This window comes from Panthera leo, chromosome C1 (assembly GCF_018350215.1).
Source record: "Panthera leo isolate Ple1 chromosome C1, P.leo_Ple1_pat1.1, whole genome shotgun sequence".
Lineage (NCBI taxonomy): Eukaryota > Metazoa > Chordata > Mammalia > Carnivora > Felidae > Panthera > Panthera leo.
In genome coordinates, this window is record NC_056686.1 from 159,127,758 (window position 1) to 159,146,438 (window position 18,681).

General features: G+C 36.7%; 1 protein-coding gene and 1 non-coding gene across 14 annotated transcripts in view; one reads left to right on the plus strand and one right to left on the minus strand.

Moving 5' to 3' along the window:
• Window positions 1–18,681, minus strand: part of METTL8 (methyltransferase 8, methylcytidine) — a 99,429-nt gene that overhangs the window by 51,884 nt on the left and 28,864 nt on the right. For 10 of the 13 annotated variants that reach the window (XM_042949107.1, XM_042949115.1, XM_042949114.1 and 7 more), the window contains one exon: window positions 3,847–4,001. In XM_042949107.1, coding sequence (XP_042805041.1) covers window positions 3,847–3,989 — 143 coding nt within the window. In that variant the 5' untranslated portion in view covers window positions 3,990–4,001. Of the gene's footprint in view, window positions 1–3,846; window positions 4,002–4,787; window positions 4,812–18,681 lie in introns of those variants that run through there. The other 3 variants (XM_042949108.1, XM_042949117.1, XM_042949116.1) reach the window with 3 other exon arrangements.
• LOC122229087 lies at window positions 12,216–12,324 on the plus strand. Its single transcript, XR_006206945.1, has one exon. It is a non-coding gene; the product is annotated as a small nucleolar RNA U13 (small nucleolar RNA).

The window sequence follows — 18,681 nt, forward strand, 5'->3', positions numbered from 1 at the left end:
ATCTGCCAGCTGATCTTCTTTTCCTGGTACTGCTTCTGAGAGATGAAGGTGAGGTCAGGAACCACTCTGAGCCACATATGAATCTACAGTTTCTTTACTTGATCACTAATTTGCCATGTTTATGGACTTTTCTGGTTGCTATTGGTAGTTTTGCTTGCTTTTATTACTTTTTATTCATTTTGTTGAAGGAAGAATACTTTGTTTTTCAGATTCATTCCATCTTCTTTATCTGGAGAACTCAGGCTTCTTAGTGAAATGGGCTGGAGGGCAATTCTTTCTCAGGATATCAGAAACTGAATAAAAAGGGGTATATTTATTTTTTCCTCAAAAAATATTTGTAAAAAGTGGGTCACATATAGAGTAAATAGTACTTACTAACTAAATTAGAGGCTAAACAGAAAAATAAACTGTAGACAATTTTACGTCTCTGAGAAAGAACTGACAGGTACAGTAGTTTTCTAAAAACATCTTTTAAAAATCAAAGTTCGGCAAGAGAGGAAACATTCTTAACTACAAAGGAGGAAATAAGGAAGTCAGAACTTTTGGACAGAACTTGGACTTGAAGGAAGGGGAAAGTAAACCAGTCTTCTGGTTTTCAGTTTAATTTACAAATCTTCTCTTTAAGCAAAAAACAAAAACAAAAACAAACAATAAAAACAAACAAAAACCAAAACCCAAAAAACAAACAAAAAAGCAACCACGGCAAAACAGGTACATGAGGAGATGATAGGAAGCAACTACTTTTACTTTCCTCTTTCTTTGGAGGAAATTATTTTTATTATTACAGTACGAATCCACCTTTGGAGAGAGTTCACTACAAGTATCCTGGCATGGGCTGCACAACCTTTTAGGGAGTATGCTGTGGAGAAGGACAGCTGTCGAGACTAGATTAAGGTTTTTCGAACTTCAATTAACAGAACCCTAAGAGGCCATGAGGCTTCTACAGTGAGGGAGGCACGGTGGGAGAGGAAAAGGGAGGTGGAGCTGTTGGTGCCTCAGGCCTCTACATGCTTCATTAAGACCAGGTTTGTTTTTACCGCTTAAATATTGGGATTCCATGATAAGACTTCACCTGGAAAAAAAATTCCACTGCTAAAGAAAAGTTTGAAAACCACTGGACTGGATCAAAGATTCCTAAACCTGGCTGCTCAACAGAATTACTAAAAGAGCTTTTTCAAATTACAAATTCCTGGGCCATACCTCTAGACCTAGTGAAATAATAACTCCCCAAGGGATTCTTGTACTAGCCCACAATGCTTGAGAGGCATTGACCCAGAGGAACCTTGCTTCCCTGAGAGTCTATGACAAAACAGAACATAAATGGGTAGGCAGGTACCTTGGACAAAAGAGCTGGTGGTAGCAGATAGAAGAAGAGAACATAGACCGCTAAATCACGAGACTCTAATGAAGAATAAAAACTTGGTAAACGAAGATCTTGCCTAGGACCAGAAGTTCCTGTGGAGGTTTAATTGCAATGATCTCACAGCCTACTCTAACTGTCCATACTGGTAATGGCAGGCAAAGTAGTTTAATTCAGCAACTGTGCAAAAAAAATATAATGTCAATCATAGATGTAATTTAAGATTTTCTAGTAGCCATTTTTAAAAAAGCTAAAAGAGGGATGCCTGGGTGGTTTAGTAGTTAAGTGTCTGACTCTTAATTTTGGCTCAGGTTGTGATCTCACGTTTCATGGGATCAAGTCCCATGTTGGGCTCTGTGCTGACAGCACGGAGCCTGCTTGGGATTCTCTCTCCTCCCCCCTTCTGCCCTCCCCACCCCCTACTCACACACATGTGCATGCATACGCTCTCAAGATAAACAAACTTTAAAAAAAGCTAAAAGAAATGAAATTAATTTTAATATATTTTATTTAATTCAATATATCCAAAACAATATCATCTTAACATGTGGTTCAGTATAAAAAATTTTTAATGATATATTTTACCTCTTCTTTTTGCACTTTCTTTTATTTTAATGTTTATTTATTTATTTTGAGAGAAAGTGTACATGAGCAGGGGAGGGGCAGAGACAGAGAGAGAGAGAGAGAGAGAGAGAGAGAGAGGCCCAAGCTCCACACTATCAGTGCAGAGCCCGATGTGGGGCTTGAACTCACAAACTGTGAGATCATGACCTGAGCCAAAATCATGACTCAGATGCTTAACTGACTGAGACACGCAGGTACCCCTGTACTGTTTTTTTTCTTCAGCTAAGACAGCAGAAGAGATGATTTATTGTACACATGTTACATTCAGCCACAAATGAAAACAGAATTATTTCTGAAAGTCTCGGGTCCACGGCAAAGGACCAAAAGGAACTGTTTTGGTATAATAAACAAGGTGGGTCGCTCAAAGGTGGTCCTTGTGATCAGATGGTGATGGACATTCTAGACCCATTGAATCAAGTTCTAGAAAGTTGGTATGCAGTTCAACAATTTGTAACAGCATCCCCGCCTCTGTCTTTCCTTATTTCTGCTCCTGTGGCTTCCATGGGTTCACAAGCTAGTGGTTTCTTTGGACCTCTACCTCATCTTCTTTTACACTTCAGCCTGAACATTTGCTTTTTCCTCCTCATGGTGCAGAAGTTTCCAAAAAGATGGCACTAAGGCTGAGAGAGCCCATACTAAGTCTTCAAAATGTTACAGCACATATCACTTGAGACTAATTAGGTTTCAAGTGCTCAATAACCACATCTGGCTAGTGGCCACATATTGTATAGTGTGGAACTAATTAATAACTTTCAGTTAGTCATCTTGGATCAAAACTTCAGAGTCAAATGCTTTCTTTTCCTTTACTCTACAAAAGCATCAAGTTCTATTTATTCTTCCTTTGAGATCTCTCTTTCATTGGTCCTTTCCTGCTTCTAGTTCTACCTGCTGATCTATCTAGTTAGTATACTGTTAACCAAATAAATATACAATAGTTAATAGCCTATGTATGCTGCCACTTCTCTTTAGTGGCTCTTGAATGCCTTCCACTTCAGCTGTGAATTCCAGAACTCACCCAATCCTGCTCCCACCCCCATACCTGCTCTATATCATTCCAACCTTATCATTTATAAATCTTCTAAGAGTCCTTATTTTAGGAAAACTATCCTGTTAACAGTCTCCTGAATATGTCTTATACTTTTCAATCTCTGTGTTTTATGACTTTTTATACACCTAGAATGCCCTTATTCCAGCTTTAACTATCTAAGTCATTACTTCACAAATATTTATGTGTCGGGGACTGTTCTAGGTACTGGAGACAGAATAAATAATCCTGATCTCAATTTCTCCACTTAAAGAAAGCTTCCTTTATATATCAGTGATACATCAATAAAGCTGAAATGGGGGGGAAGAATCTTCCAGCGTCAAAGGAGAAGTGGTTTTGCACTACTGAGTTGTTCTTAGAAGACATACAGTGTATATGTCTTATAAGAACACACTGGGCCCTTACAATCTGCTGCTATGTATTGCATCTATTTTTTTCCTAGAAATATCTATCTTTCCAAACAGAGGCTGGATTTCCTAAAAGCACAGACTAGGGTCATACCAGTGTGTTCTCCCTGCTCAGTAAGCAGCAGGTGGTGAATATACAGTTTGCTGACTGACAAGTACTAAGGACCAGAGGTGAGCAGGAAGGGTCTGCAAGAACACCAAAGCTGAGGAAAGCACTTGGGAAGTCATTTTTCCAATTCCATTTGTGAAGAAATTCAGAATTGGCAACACTTAAGTTAGGATGAGTTACCCTGCCTTTGGACCTTAACAACACGGATCAAGTTTAAAAATCCTTTCTTGGCACTAAATGAAAATAATACCACTGTTAATGTTTAACAGGCATATATATTAGACCTTGAAACATAACTCACCACATGTTGTGTTCAAAAACTTTGGCTGGGTCAGTTAAAATCCTTGATCCCAGAGGGGCCGCTGGGTGATTACCACTTTGGTATCTATGTGGCACCTTTCTTATCCTTAGACAGGAAACAGAATTTCTCCAAATCACATTCATCCTAATCAGTACCTGTAAAGTTACAAATGATTAATGAGTCAATATGGATTACACAGTGTATTGTTTTATCTAAGAGCCAAAAACTATTCTAAAAGGTTTGGAATCTAAGACATGAAAACTGATCATTTTTAAATGAAAGATGGGTATGATAGCTTCTCTCCTGAAGTATTTTCAGGCCAAGAGAAGGAAAAAGAATATTTAGGGTTGTACCATTGGCTGGTATTCTTCATAAGTCATAGCCTTGACCAACTTTGCTTTGTTTGGTATTTGTTTATTTAATTTTTAGCACACAGCCAAAGCATATCAGCCCAGAATACGAATTTTGTGTATTAAAAGGTTTTTTTTTTTAAGTGATTTTATTATTTTGTTTTGGGGATTCTAAGCAAACATATTTGTAGGGAATATTTCACAACCACTAGACCGAAAACCAAAGTATAGTAGTATCAGAATAAGAAAGCAAACCTACTAAATCTCCTTCCCTGGGCTGAGCTGAATAATATGAAATTTAGTCAAATAATAAGTAAATACTGTAGTAGTAGATGAGCCCAGCAATTCTTAATTATAACAACCCTGTATACATTTATTTGTAAGAATAGTCAGTAATACATTTGCAAAACAGATTTCCCTGTACAAAACATAAATCATAGCTCAAGAGGAGAATCATCAGTTGGTTAGTCAATTCCATCTCCATTTCTGGAAGAATAATTTTAACATTAGCCATCTTAATTATGTACTGGCAAATATGTTGGCTTACAATCTTTACAGAAAAGTATCAGAAAGAAGCTGTGAAGAGCTTACTTTTTATAATAAAAATCCATTGTTCTACTGCTCAGCATTTCACCCCGACTCAGTTGTTCACCAAAACATTCAGCCTAATGCTGTAAGCTGCCAGATAGAAAGAGATGCTAAAAGCTGTGTATACATAATACACATTAGAGACTATCTAAGGTACTATTACGTGTAAAAATGACGTGTATTATATACATCCTTTACCACCTTACTGAAAGGCAATGGATTTTGACTGTGATTTTCAAAATGAACTGCAGAATGTCAAAAACATCTCATTGTGCTTTTAAACATAAAATTCAAGATCTTCTTTTTGGAGGAAAAAGAAAGGCTTAGTTATACACCAAAAAGACTGTAATGGTTCCATTCAAATGTGACTAACAGTGATGAGAAATGAAACATTCAATAGCTACTGCAGATCTCCTGTTTCTTGTTTGTTTTTCCTTCTCTGCTAAATGCAAGCTCTTTGGTGGAGGCAAATGAAATTAAATGCTCTGCCTACCACTACCTTTCCTCTGATGTGCCTTTGTTCTTTTCTCCTGCCTGTGTTCCATGTAAGACTAACAAAACCCTACCTGCACAATTATTTTTAGAGCTCTCTTTCTGCACTGAATATTATTCATAAAATCTGTATGCTGAAGAGTAGAAACTGATTACACCTAGAAAGAGAGGCAATTCATGCTCAAAAGTGTAAAATGATGTAAACGTTTTCCACCCAGGAAAGCCAAATCAAAATGAAATTTCAATCTTCAAAAAATCATGTGATACTTATCTATATCTATCTATATAAAAGAGGAAGACAGGGGAAAAAAGATATGAGTTTCTCTCACTATAAATGATCAAGAATCTCTATAGGCAGCTGTTTAGGCAGCTTGTTTTTCTAATTAACTACATAAACATCTTTACCTCATTTATTTATTATCTGTAACAGTTACACACAGCCTTGTATTGCTATTTATCTTTCTTATTATATAAATATGATACACTTACATAATACAACATAGAAAAATACATAATAAAATTATATAAATGCCTTAACCAAATTGCAAGCTTCTAAGGGCAGCACCAAGCTGCTCATGAATTAACTGTTTGACTGATAATACAAAAATGATCCTTGTCTGACATAAATTTCATAAGAAGGAAACAACTTCATATCTTCCAGGCTGGCTCCTAAGCAGCATACAGCATGGAAGAAGGACATGACAGAAGAATGTGGCAGTATACAGACAGCTATCCAGTTACATTGATTACAGTGATTTAAAGTGTGTGTCTTATGTTATAACTATCATGTTAGCTTAATGTCTACTGGGTCTTGGTTTCATTTTGTGATGGGAAAAGAAAAGATGGGCAAGGTCAACCCCAGACAGAATTCCGGTACAGAAAGCTGTACATGTGGGTACATAACAGAGCTTCAAAATACATGAAACTGCATGAATAAGCAGTATTTTTTTTAGTGTTTATTTATTTATTTTGAATGCGAGCAGGGGAGGGGCAGAGAGAGAGTGTAAGAGAGAAATGAGAGAAATGCAAGCAGGCTCCGCGCTGTCAGTGTGGAGCCTGACAGGGGCTCGAACTTATAAACTGTGAGATCATAACCTGAGAGGAAATCAAGAGTGGGATGCTTAACTGACTGAGCTACCCAGGTGCCCCAAGTAGTATTTTTATTTGAAATAAGACAAAGAAGTATAGCTAAAAATATTCCATTCACCCAAAAGAGGCAGGAAAGGAAGCACAGAGAAACTAAAAACAAAAGAGACAATTAGAAAACAAATACTAGGATGGCATATTTATCTTTTTAAATTTATTTTTATTTATTTTTTTGTTTTAGAGAGAGAGCATGCAAATGGGGGACACAGGCAGAGGGCGACAGAGAATCTTAAGCAGGCTCCATGCTCAATGCAGAGCCTGATGCAGGGCTTGATCCCATGACCCCGGGATCATGACCTGAACTGAAATCAAGAGTGTTATGCTTAACCGACTAAGACACCCAGGCACCCCTAGGATGGCATATTTAAACCCAACTATATCAACAGTTACATTAAATGTAAATGGATTCCCATTAAAAGACATGGATTGTCAATTTGTATGAAAAAGCAAGACTCAACCACATATTGTCTATAAGAAAAGCACTTTCAATATAAAAATACAACTAAATTAAAATAAAAAGAGATACTAAGCAAATGTTGCATGAGAAAACTGGCAGAGCTATATTAATAGTGTTAAAAATAAAACCACAGACCCAAATGGCATCACTTAGGGTAAGGCCCCAAGTCAGTAAAATAAGACTTAATACCTAACCTAACTGTAATTTTAACCCCCGAGAAATGTAACCTTTAATCAGTCAGCATGAGACTTTCCTTGTCAGCACTAGGGACTTTATTGAGACACCCTTTCACTTCTCCTTAGGAGGGCAACCTTGCCTAAAACAATGGATTCTTTGCTAATAATTTCCTTTTTTCTGCTCCCTCTTTACCTTCAAAAACCTTTTCCTTTCTGTAGTCCTTCAGATCTTTCTACCTGCTAGATGGGATGCTGCCTGATTTGTGAATTGGTTAATAAAGCCAACTTGATCTTTATAATTTATTAGTTGGATTTTTGTTATTTAATAACAAAGTAGACTAACACACAAAAAAGAGTATTACAGATATAAAAAGGGACATTTAATAATGGTGAGCCAATTTATCAATACATACAATCCTAAATGTGCATGTACATAATAACAGAGCTTCAAAATACATGAAGCAAAAATGAACAAAACTTTTTAAAAGGATAAATTAACAAATTCACAGTAATTCTTCAAGATTTCGATACCCCTCTCCCAGTAATAAAAAGAACATTCAGAAACAAACTATCAAGAATAAGTATATGGAAGAATTAACACCTAAATGACACATATAAAGAACACTATACCTAATAACAGCTGAATGCACATTTGTTCTTTTTTTTTTTCTTCCTTTCTTTTTTATTAGTGTTTCCCCCCTTGCGGCTAATGATTTCCTCCTGCATGGAGTGCTCTTCCTCTTCCTCTTTGTCCTTTGCCCTATCTACTCTTGCGTCTTAATGGATCCCTTATAACCCTGTCCCACCTTCTCTACAGCGTCGTCCTGGGCCAGCCCAATACACAGAGACATCTTCCTCTGACTGTTGGGGGATCTACCAGGCTACACCACTCAGGAGGCATTAACTTGTTAACTTTTTGTGTGTATTTGCATGATTTGACCATCTAGATTTTGATGTTTTGAGGGTAAGGATTCTGTTTTATTTTATTTGTATTTTTTAAAGACTGATTATTATTTTTATTATTATAATGATTTTTAATTCAAATCCAAGTTAGTTAACAGATAGTGTAATAATAATTTCAGAATAGAATTTAGTGATTCATCGCTTACATATAACACCCAGTGCTCATCCCAACAAGTGTCCTCCTTAATGTCCCTCACCCCTTCCCAATACCCCTCAAGCAACCCTCAGTTTGTTCTCTATATTTAAGAGCCTTTTATGGTTTGTCTCCCTCCCTGTTTTTATATTATTTTTGCTTCCCTTCCCCTATGTTCATCTATTTTTTTTCCCAATGTTTATTTACTTCTGAGAGAAAGAGAGAGAGACAGAGGCGTGAGCAGGGGAAGGGCAGAGAGAGGGAGACACAGAATCTGAAGCAGGCTCCCGGCTCTGAGCTGTCAGCACAGAGCCTGATGCAGGGCTCAAACTCACAGACCGTGAGATCATGACCTGAGCTGAAGTCGGACGCTTAACCGGCTGAGCCACCCAGGCGCCCCATCTGTTTTGTTTCTTAAATTTTACATATGAGTGAAATCATGTATTTGTCTTTCTCTGATTGACTTATTTCACTTAATGTAATACACTAGTTCTTTCCATGTTGTTGCAAATGGCAAGATTTCATTATTTTTGATCACCAAGTAATATTCCATCATAAATATATACCTCATCTTCTTTATCCATTCATCACTAGATGGAAATTTGGGATCTTTCCACACTTTGGCTATTGTCAATAGTGCTATTAACATTGGGGTGCATGTGCCCCTTTGAAACAGCACTCCTGTATCCTTCAGATAAATACCTAGTAGTGCAAATCCTGGGTTGCAGAGTAGTTCTATTTTTAATTTTTTGAGGAACCCCACACTGTTTTCCAGAGTGGCTGCACCAGTTTGCATTCCCACCATCAGTGCAAAAGGGTTCCCCTTTCTCCACATCCTTGCCAACATCTGATGTTGCCTGAGTTGTTAATTTTAGCCATTCTGACTGGTGTGAGGTGGTATCTCATTGTGGTTTTGATTGGTGATTTCCCTGATGATGAGTGATGTTGATGTTGAGCATCCTTTCATGTGTCTATTAGCCATCTGGATGTCTTCTTTGGAAAAGTGTCTATTCATGTCTTTTGACCATTTCTCCACTGGATTATTTGTTCTTTTGGGGTGTTGATTTTGATAAGTTCTTTATAGATTTTGGATAGTAACCCTTTATCTGATATGTCATTTGCAAATATCTTCTCCCATTCCATTGATTGCCTTTTAGTTTTGCTGATTTTTTTTTCCTTTGCTGTGCAGAAACCTTTTATCTTGATGAGGTCCCAATGGTTCATTTTTGCTTTTGTTTCCCTTGCCTCCAGAGGCATGTCAAGTAAGAAGTTGCTGCAGCCAAAGTCAAAGAGGTTGTTGTCTGTTTTCTCTAGGATTTTGATGGTTTCCTGTTTTACATTTAGGTCTTTCATCCATTTTGAGTTTATTTTTGTGTATGGTGTAAGAAAGTGGTCCAGGTTCATTCTTCTGCATGCCGCTGTCCTTTTCCCAGCACCACTTGCTGAAGAGACTGTCTTTTTTCCACTGGATATTCTTTCCTGCTTTGTCAAAGATTAGCTGGCCATAGATTTGTGGGTCCATTTCTGGGTTCTCTATTCTATTCCAATGATCTATTTGTCTGTTTTTGTGCCAGTACCATATTGTCTTGATAATTACAGCTTTGTAATATAGTTTGAAGTCTGGAATTGTGATGCCTCCAGCTTTGGGTTTCTTTTTCAACATTACTTTGGCTATTTCTTTGGCTTTTCTGGTTCCACACAAATTTTAGGATTGTTTGTTCTAGCTCTGTGAAGAATGCTGGTGTTATTTTCATCAAGATTGCAGTGAATATGTAGATTGCTTTGGGTAGTATCGACATTGTAACAATATTTGTTCTTCCAATCCATGAATGTGGAATGTTTTTCCATTTTTTTTGTGTGTCTTCAATCTCTTTCATAAGCTTTCTATTGTTTTCAGTATATAGATTTTTCACCTCTTTGGTTAGGTTTATTCCTAGGTATTTTATGGTTTTTGGTGAAATTGTTAATGGGATAGATTCCTTGATTTCTCTTCTGCTGCTTCATTATTGGTATATAGAAATGCAACCAACTTTTGAACATTGATTTTATATCTTGTGAATTTGCTGAATTCATGTATCAATTCTAGCAGGGTTTTTTTGGCGGAGTCTTTTGGGTTTTCTACATCTAGTATATGTTATCTGTGAACAGTGAACATTTGACTTCCTCCTTGCTGATTTGGATGCCTCTAATTTCTTTGCGTCGTCTGACTGATGAGGCTAGGACTTCTAACATCATGTTGAAAACAGTGGTGAGAGTGGACATCCTTGTCATGTTCCTGTCGTTAGGAGGAAAGCTCTCAGTTTTTCCCCATTATATTAGTGGTGGGCCTTTCATATTTGGCTCTTATGATCTTGAGGTATGATCCTTCTATCCCTACTCAAATCCCTACTCTATCCCTCAAAAAGAAGGTTTTTAAGAAGAAAGGATGCTGTATTTTGTCAAATGCCTTTCAACATCTATTAAGAGGATCATGTGGTTTTTATCCTTTCTTTTATGTATCACACTGATTGATTTGTGGATATTGAACCAGCCCTGCATCCCAGGAATAAAACCCACTTGATCATGGTGAATAATTCTTTTAATGTATTGTTGGATCTGGTTTGCTACTATCTTGTTGAGAATTTTTGTGAATGCACATTTTTGTGAATGTGCATTGGCAAATATCTTCCAAGGCAGACCACATATGCCATTCTACAAGATAAGTCTCAGTAAATCCCAAAGTATTAAAATCATACAGAGTATGCTTTCTGGCCATTAACAATGTTTAATGTTAATATTTCTGATGAATTGATTCATTAATAAATATTCCTCCTGAGTTTTGGTAATAGTTATTTTCTTGAAGTCTACTTTGTCTAAGATTAATATAATCCTACCAGCTGTCTTATGCAGTATTTCATATGTTTATATATATATATATATATATATATATATATACACATATACACATATATATACTTACATATACGCATATGTGTATATGTATACGCATATGTGTATATATATATATATATACACACGCATATACTTATATATATATGTGTATATGCGTATATATATATATATATATATATATATATATATATATATACACATTCTAAACGCATTTGTGTGCTTACATTTAAAGTGCATATTGTTGGTTCTTGCTTTTTTAATCCAAACTTTAAAGGGTAAGATATCTAGAAATTTTCCCAAATACTTAGAAATTAAGCAACACACATCTAAACAACATATAGGTCAAAGATTTACATGAGTTAGTAAATCTTAAGGTAAATTAGAAAATATGTTGAACTAAATAACAATGAAATGTTAAAATATCAAAACTTATAGGATGTACCTATGTTTAGAGGAAGATTGATAGTTTTAAATGCTTCTATTAGAAAGAAAGAAAGATCTCAAATCAATGATCCAGTTTCAATCTTAAGAAGCTAGAAAAATAGTAAATGGGATGCAAAGTAAGTGGAAAGAATGAAACAACAGAAACTAAAAGCAGAAATGGGGGCACCTTGGTGGTTGAATGTCTGACATCAGCTCAGGTCATGATCTCACAGTTCCTGAGTTCGAGCCCTACATAGCAGCTCTGCTGACAGCTGGGAGCTGGGAGCCTGCTTTGGATTCTGTGTCTCCTTCTCTCTCTGCCCTTCCTTTGCTTGCATTATACCTCTCTCTCTCTCAAAAATAAATAAAACATTGGGGCGCCTGGATGGCTCAGTCAGTTAAGTGTCTGACTTCGGCTCAGGTCATGATCTCAGGGCTTGTGGGTTTGAGACCCAGTGGCGTTGGCTCTGCACTGACAGCTCAGAGCCTGGAGTCTGCCTCCGATTCTGTCTCCCTCTCTCTCTGCCCCTCCCCTGCTTGTGCTCTCTCCTCTCTCTCAAAAATAAATACTTGAAACAAACACACAAATAAATATTAAAAAAATAAGGGCAGAAATCAATGAAACAGAAAATGGACAAAACAGGGAAAATCAAAGTCAAAGCTGATTCTTTGAAAAGATTAATAAGACTGATAAGCTTCTGGCAAGACTAATCTCCAACACTTGTGTCTCAAACAATGCAAATTTCTGGATCCTTTTGTAGTTCTTAAGTGTAAGGATTGGGTGTTCATGCTGTTGTGTTGTGTGACATGTGCTTCCCTCAAACCTTGTTATGACCTCAGCACATTACTCATCTAATGTGAAAAAAAATGAAAAAACCCCCACAAATTTCCAATAACAGGAATAAAATAGGAGGCATCACCACAGACCCTATAGGCATTGAAAAGCTAATAATGAAGTATTACAAAAAATTATATTCCATTTATTAGATGAGATAAATGCCATCAAAACCACAATTTAGCAATAACTTACCAAAACAGCACAAGAAAAAAAATTCAAATAGCCCTAAATTTATTAAATAAATTTAATTTGTAATTAAAAGCAAAATAAACATCATACCCATTAGGATGGCTATTATTTAAAAAAAAAAGGATGTGGAGAAACCAGAACCTTTGTGCATTGGTGGTGGGAATATAAAAGGGTGCAGATGCTGTGGAAAACAGTATGGCAATTTCTCAAAATATCAAACATGGTATTACTGTGCAATCCAGCAATTCTACCTCTGGATGTATATCCAAAGTAAGTGCAAGGAAGGACTTGAAGAGATATTTGTACATCATGTTTATAGCAACATTACTCATAATAGACAAAAGGTGGAAAAAAACCTGAGTGTCTACCAAAAGATGAATGGATAAACAAAATAACATATACGTAAAATGGAATATTATTCAGTTTAAAAAGAAGGGAATTTCAATGCATGCTGCAACATGGATGAGCCTTGAAGAAATTATGCTACGTAAAATAAGCCAATCATAAAAGGACAAATGTAGTATCGTTCCTCTTACATGAAGTTCCTAAAATAGTTAAAAATTCATTGAGGCAGAAAGTAGAATGGTGGTGGGCTACCAGGATGAGAGAATGGGAAGTTAAGTGTTTAATGGGTATATAGCTTCAGTTGGGGAAAAAGCTCTAGAGATGGATAGTTGTGATATCTGCACAACAACGTGAATATACTTGATGTCACTGAACTGTATACTTGAAAAAGATTAAAATGGGGAGCACCTGGGCAGCTCGTATCAGTGAACATCCAACTCTTGATTTCAGCTCAGGTCATGATCTCACAGTTTGTGGGATTGAGCCCCACTTGGGACTCTCTCTGCCCCACCCCACTTGCACACATGTCCGCGTGCACGCTGTCAAAACGAATAAACTAAAAAAAAAGATTAAAATGTATGTTAAATTTTATATATATTTTACCATGATAAAAAACAAAAAACCTGCCTACAAAGAAAACTGCAAGCTCCAATGGCTTCACTAGTGAATATCAAACACTTCAGGAAGAAATAACAAAATCTTACGCCGAGTCTTTCAGAAAATAGAGGAGAGAACACTTACCATTTTGTTTTATGAGGCCAGCATAACTCTGATAAGTAGAACAAGTGTATATTTGAATTGTTTGAATATTGGCTACATTGTTACAATGCAGCTTTTCTCATAGACTTAGCGCTTCTCATTGTAGTTTCAAGTTATCAAGTGTTTGTCAGAAATAAAACTTGAGGGTATCTAAAAGGGAGAAGCCTAAGTAAGAGTTTTTTAGACGTGTTTTAGTGTGCTTTAATTGCTAAGGCTGATATTTAGTCTGAGTTCCTTTAGTTCAGAGAAGAGAAAAATGAAGGTAACAAAAATCTTCACAAACCCTTGTTTGGTGTTTAGAAAGTTTTTGTTTATTGTTGGAAGCACCTGAAAGAGTTTTGTGGTCTTCACCCTTCATTTAACTTAGCTCAAACCAATTCTGCCATATCAAATTCTAGTCCATAAAATCATACGGTATTTTATTTACTTTTTACTTTACTTTCTTTTACTTACTTTGCCTATAGGTTCCTACTTGCAGCTCACCATCCCATAGTGGTTCTTCCTATCGAGTCTTGTCAAGGTCAAAGTGAAACAGAATGAGCATGACTTCAGGGCCATGGCCCTCTGAGATTTCAATGCCACGACTCAGTCATGAGTAGTTAATTGGCTAAAGAAATCACTAAGGAACAGATCCAAAAAGGAACTGAAGCTCAGATAAATATCAGAGTGATATCAGAATTTATCAGAGTAAATATCAGAATTTTATTATCTACAACATTATACTTTTTAGTTGTAAGTACACAGAGGTATGCCATGAAATGCTGACAGACTTTCTGCCAGCTTAGATACAGCTAAGTGTGGACCTATTTTAGAATGCAAGGAAAAGCACAAATGTACAAAATGCCTCAGGTTCCACATACAGTATGACAAGCCAAGGAGAAGATGGTTTTAATACCACTCTGCTGGGCTAATCACTGGTGCATAGCAAAAGAAGAAGCCTTGGTATAGAAGGAAGATCTCTGCCCTACCTCCGATTTTGGCAAAAGGCTTTGCTTTCTACTAAAATGGAGCCCTTTTCACAATGACTCACCCATCTGTTTTACCATACCAACAAACTATACCATATTCTACCAGAATATGTAAGATGTACAAGGATATTTCATATTACAAACATGAAAAAGTGTTTCTTAAATAACTGAAAATTTAATTTTTATAGAATAATAGTTTTAAGTACTTTTTAAGTAAAAAGAATAACTTCAGTTGAAGGAAACACTCCATACTAAATTTTGAAAACTGAAAAAAATATTTGAGGAAGTAAAAGCACTGATCCCAATTTATCTTTCATGTAAATCTCAACTAATAAAAAAGTTAAGTATTTGCCATGTGTGAGACCCTATTCCAAGCACTTTACATGTATTATCTTATTTAACCTCTATTTCCCTATCACAGGGCATTATTTTTATACCCACATTACAAAGGAAAAACCCATACAGGATGACATAAAACAAACATGCTTAATGGTCACCCAACCCATAACTGATGAGGCTTTAATTTGAACTCAAGCAGTCTAACTGGAGAGTCCACGCTCTACCTTTCATTGCATGTTGTTTTTACATCTTTGTTATTCACATACATATAAATCACCCATTTGCCTTCTACTTTTGTACATCATACCTGCAAGCAAGAAGGATTACAGCATTGATTCTCCAGTCTTTACTGGGGTTGCTAATTTGCTCTGACTGATTTAAGGAGGCCTCCTTCATTTTTTGCAATTCTGTTTCTTCTCTTGGGCCTTAATTAAATAGCAAGCAATTCCAGTGGGAGACACTAGTCCCCAGATTTAGGAAAGCATCGTTACACTTTTGCCAATACTCAAATCTCAAGATACAGGCAAAGAGCTCTTGTATCACCTAAATAACGTAACATTTTAATACCCATTTTATTCTCGCTGGTCTTCTACTTTTACACAGCTGAGGGTTAGAGGCAAAGGAGGACCTTACTTGCCTTCTATCTAAGCTTGATCCTAAGATTGCTGTCTCACATCTCAATACTACCAGAAAAGCACCAAAGAACTAGAGCAAATAGTACTGCTGTTTGTGTGAATCTGTAACAGTTATCCTTGGAGCATTCAGCTGGCTCTAAGCAAAAACTATTTGTTAGGCTCCCCAAGAATGATTCCCAGTTGTCTCAGCTAACTGAAATCACAGGAAAAGAAACTGCTGTTAATCATACACTAAATGCCTGCCCTCCACTTAAAAGTTAACTCCCCTTTGATGTTTCCTGGGTTCTGAGCATCTTAAAAGATAAATTAGCGAGACATTTGTGTTTTTACCTTTGTCACTGTTTAGCTTTTCTTCTCAGTTGGGAAGCTGGTACAAAGGTTTCATTCAGAGGAACAAACATCATCTAGATAAAACTGCACTAACATTACCTGAGAGGCTAGCATTAATGAGAGCAAATTAAAGTGTTATTGTTGTACTGTTTTTGGATAGTGAAAGCCGACAGGTAAGAAACACTTAAGTATCAACTACACTGCAGTGAAAACTAAAGCTTCAATTAACCCTGGCAATTTCTAAGAACTCCAAGGGTGACCATCTGTGAGGCAAACAGCTCAGAAAACTTATACATCTTGTTTTAATCTTTCTATGGATGATTATAATTTCAGGGTATAAATAAGGCTATTAGCAAGAACAGAACAACAACAATAATTACAGTAAGTATTTGCAGAGCACTTTGATCACACCATGACATCAGTCACTTTGCAGCTTCAAAATGGAAATCTCATGCTCAGTGTTTGGTCACTATGACTGCCCTTAAAGGGGGCCACACCATGTACTCACGAGGGTCTACTGGGACTCACAAGTTCTTTAAGGGATTTCATGTCAGCCCATCTTAAAGGGGCCTCAATCCTAAACATCTGAAGGATATACCATTCTATTTACACTGGAAGTTGTTTCCAAAATCATTATGCTGGACCAGAATGAAATCTGTTTTAACTCATTCACCTGGCATTTCACATTTGTGTGCACTATGGTAACCTCTGGAGGCATTAATTAGATTTGGTGGGCTGAGAAAGGGTACTAAGTTACATGCATACTTTATGTGCTATCAGTCTCGACAAGTGTTAGTAAAAAATGCACATGGATGAGATTGATGTAGTTCATCTGTTAACGAGACTTCTGCTTTTTGTTCATTGCAAAGGTCTCTATCCCTAGGTGTAGCAGATGGCAGAAGGTACTTGTACACATATACAGGATTTACCCAGTCACATTTTGGACTAATGTATCAATAACGCTCCCCTGTTACAAAATGGAATATTATAAAAACTTTATATCATAAATGGATGTTAGGTATAAAAAGCCTGAAATACAGAATCAGTGAATAAAGGTGTCCAAATGAATGTATTTCTATAATTTCAAAATAACATGGAATTTAGGTAAGCAGAAGCTATAGCACTGTGTAAATTCTACTTTAAAGAACTACAACTAGTTATAACTTGCAAAAAAACAAGGCAAACTGCACCATGGACTATCAGGGAGAATTCTGACTGCAAAACCACAGAAGGCATAACAGAAAAGGGGCCAAAGAATAAAAAGTAGGATTCACATGAATGGTACAATTTCTACATGAGAAAAGACAAGATGAAGGTCTCCAGAGAGGAACATTGAATTGTCTAGGATTATAGAGTGGATGGCCAGAGTATGTTAGATTCTACAAAAGATGAATCTGTGCTTTCTACCTGTGCTCCCACTTGGATCACTCATGTTTTTTTCTTGTATTGAAGAGTCTTCTTGGACTGGTTTTCTATCCTTAGGCTTTTTATCCAATAGGAAACAGATCCCTGATTTCCTTGTGGTCTTGTGATTACTTGGAGCATCTGTGATTATTCCACCATCTTGTTCTTATTCAAAAGATTAGTCTTCCTAAAAACTCACTTTTCCAGCTTCTCTTACAGCTAGAGGAGACAAGACACCAAGTTCTAGCTGACAGAAACCTGTTAAGGAGCTAATGTCGTTGCTTTCCTACAGAGGAAAAGGGGGCAGAGGATATCCTGCTGGCACAATCTCACCCTACCTCTTTCCTGAACTTAGATGCAATGCTATGTACAAAGGAGGGAAAGGATCTGATTCTTGATGGCAACCCTGAACAGGTAAACCAATGCTAGTTACCACCTTCCCTCTGGACTTCTTGCTAGGTAAGAAAATAAGTCCTTATATATTTTAGCCACTATTAGGTTTTCTGTTATTTTTTCACCCAAGAGGATTCTAAGCTACAATATCCACTACTGTTAAGTCCTGGCAATCCAAGGACAAATCCATTTGGTTTCTGACCTTAAGGATCTTACCATCCAGTGAAGAAGAATGAGATGCAAACAAGGAGTCCTGACGCATGTGTGGTAAAAGTGGGTACAAGGTGCTATTAGAGCAGAGAAGAATGAATGATTAAAGGCTATTGGTAGTGGCCAGGAAAGTTTCTGGGTGGAGGCAAAATCTGTGCTGGGTCTAGAAGAATGAGTGGCAATATTCCAAGGAGATAAGGATAAAAGCCAGGACATTTCAGGCAGAGGGCCTGGCACAATTAAAGACAAAAAAGTGTGAAAGCATATGGTACATTCAGGAAATAAAAATTAATTTGGAAAAAGATGCTAATAAGGTAACTTTGAAAATGAATTAGTCTTTAAAACTAAAGGCAAGAAGTATAATAAGCACTGTAATCCAGCTGAAAAAGGGTTAACAATTCTGAAAGCACTATAAAAACACACTGGAATTGAACAATTAAGAAAAAAAATAGTAGATGGTGGGAACCAGTTTTCTCACTGGGAATGGAAGGTTACAAACAAAGGGAAGAAGCTTGGAATGATACATGTGGTAATGGATTAGAAATGGAATTATCAGTATGAACTCATGTACAGCTTTATATAAATACAGATGTCACATATAGAAATATTTGTAGATATGTATATACATGTTAGCAAGTTAGGATATATACATATATTTCCTTACTCTGCTGGCTGAGAAGGCCTAGAAGTAACCACATCCCAGTAGCAACAAGCACATGAAGCACCCAGATCTTGGTTTCTACTACTATTCTCTAATAAAAGGAACTAATGCTCCTTGGAGAAATGACTGATGCTAGGACTGGGG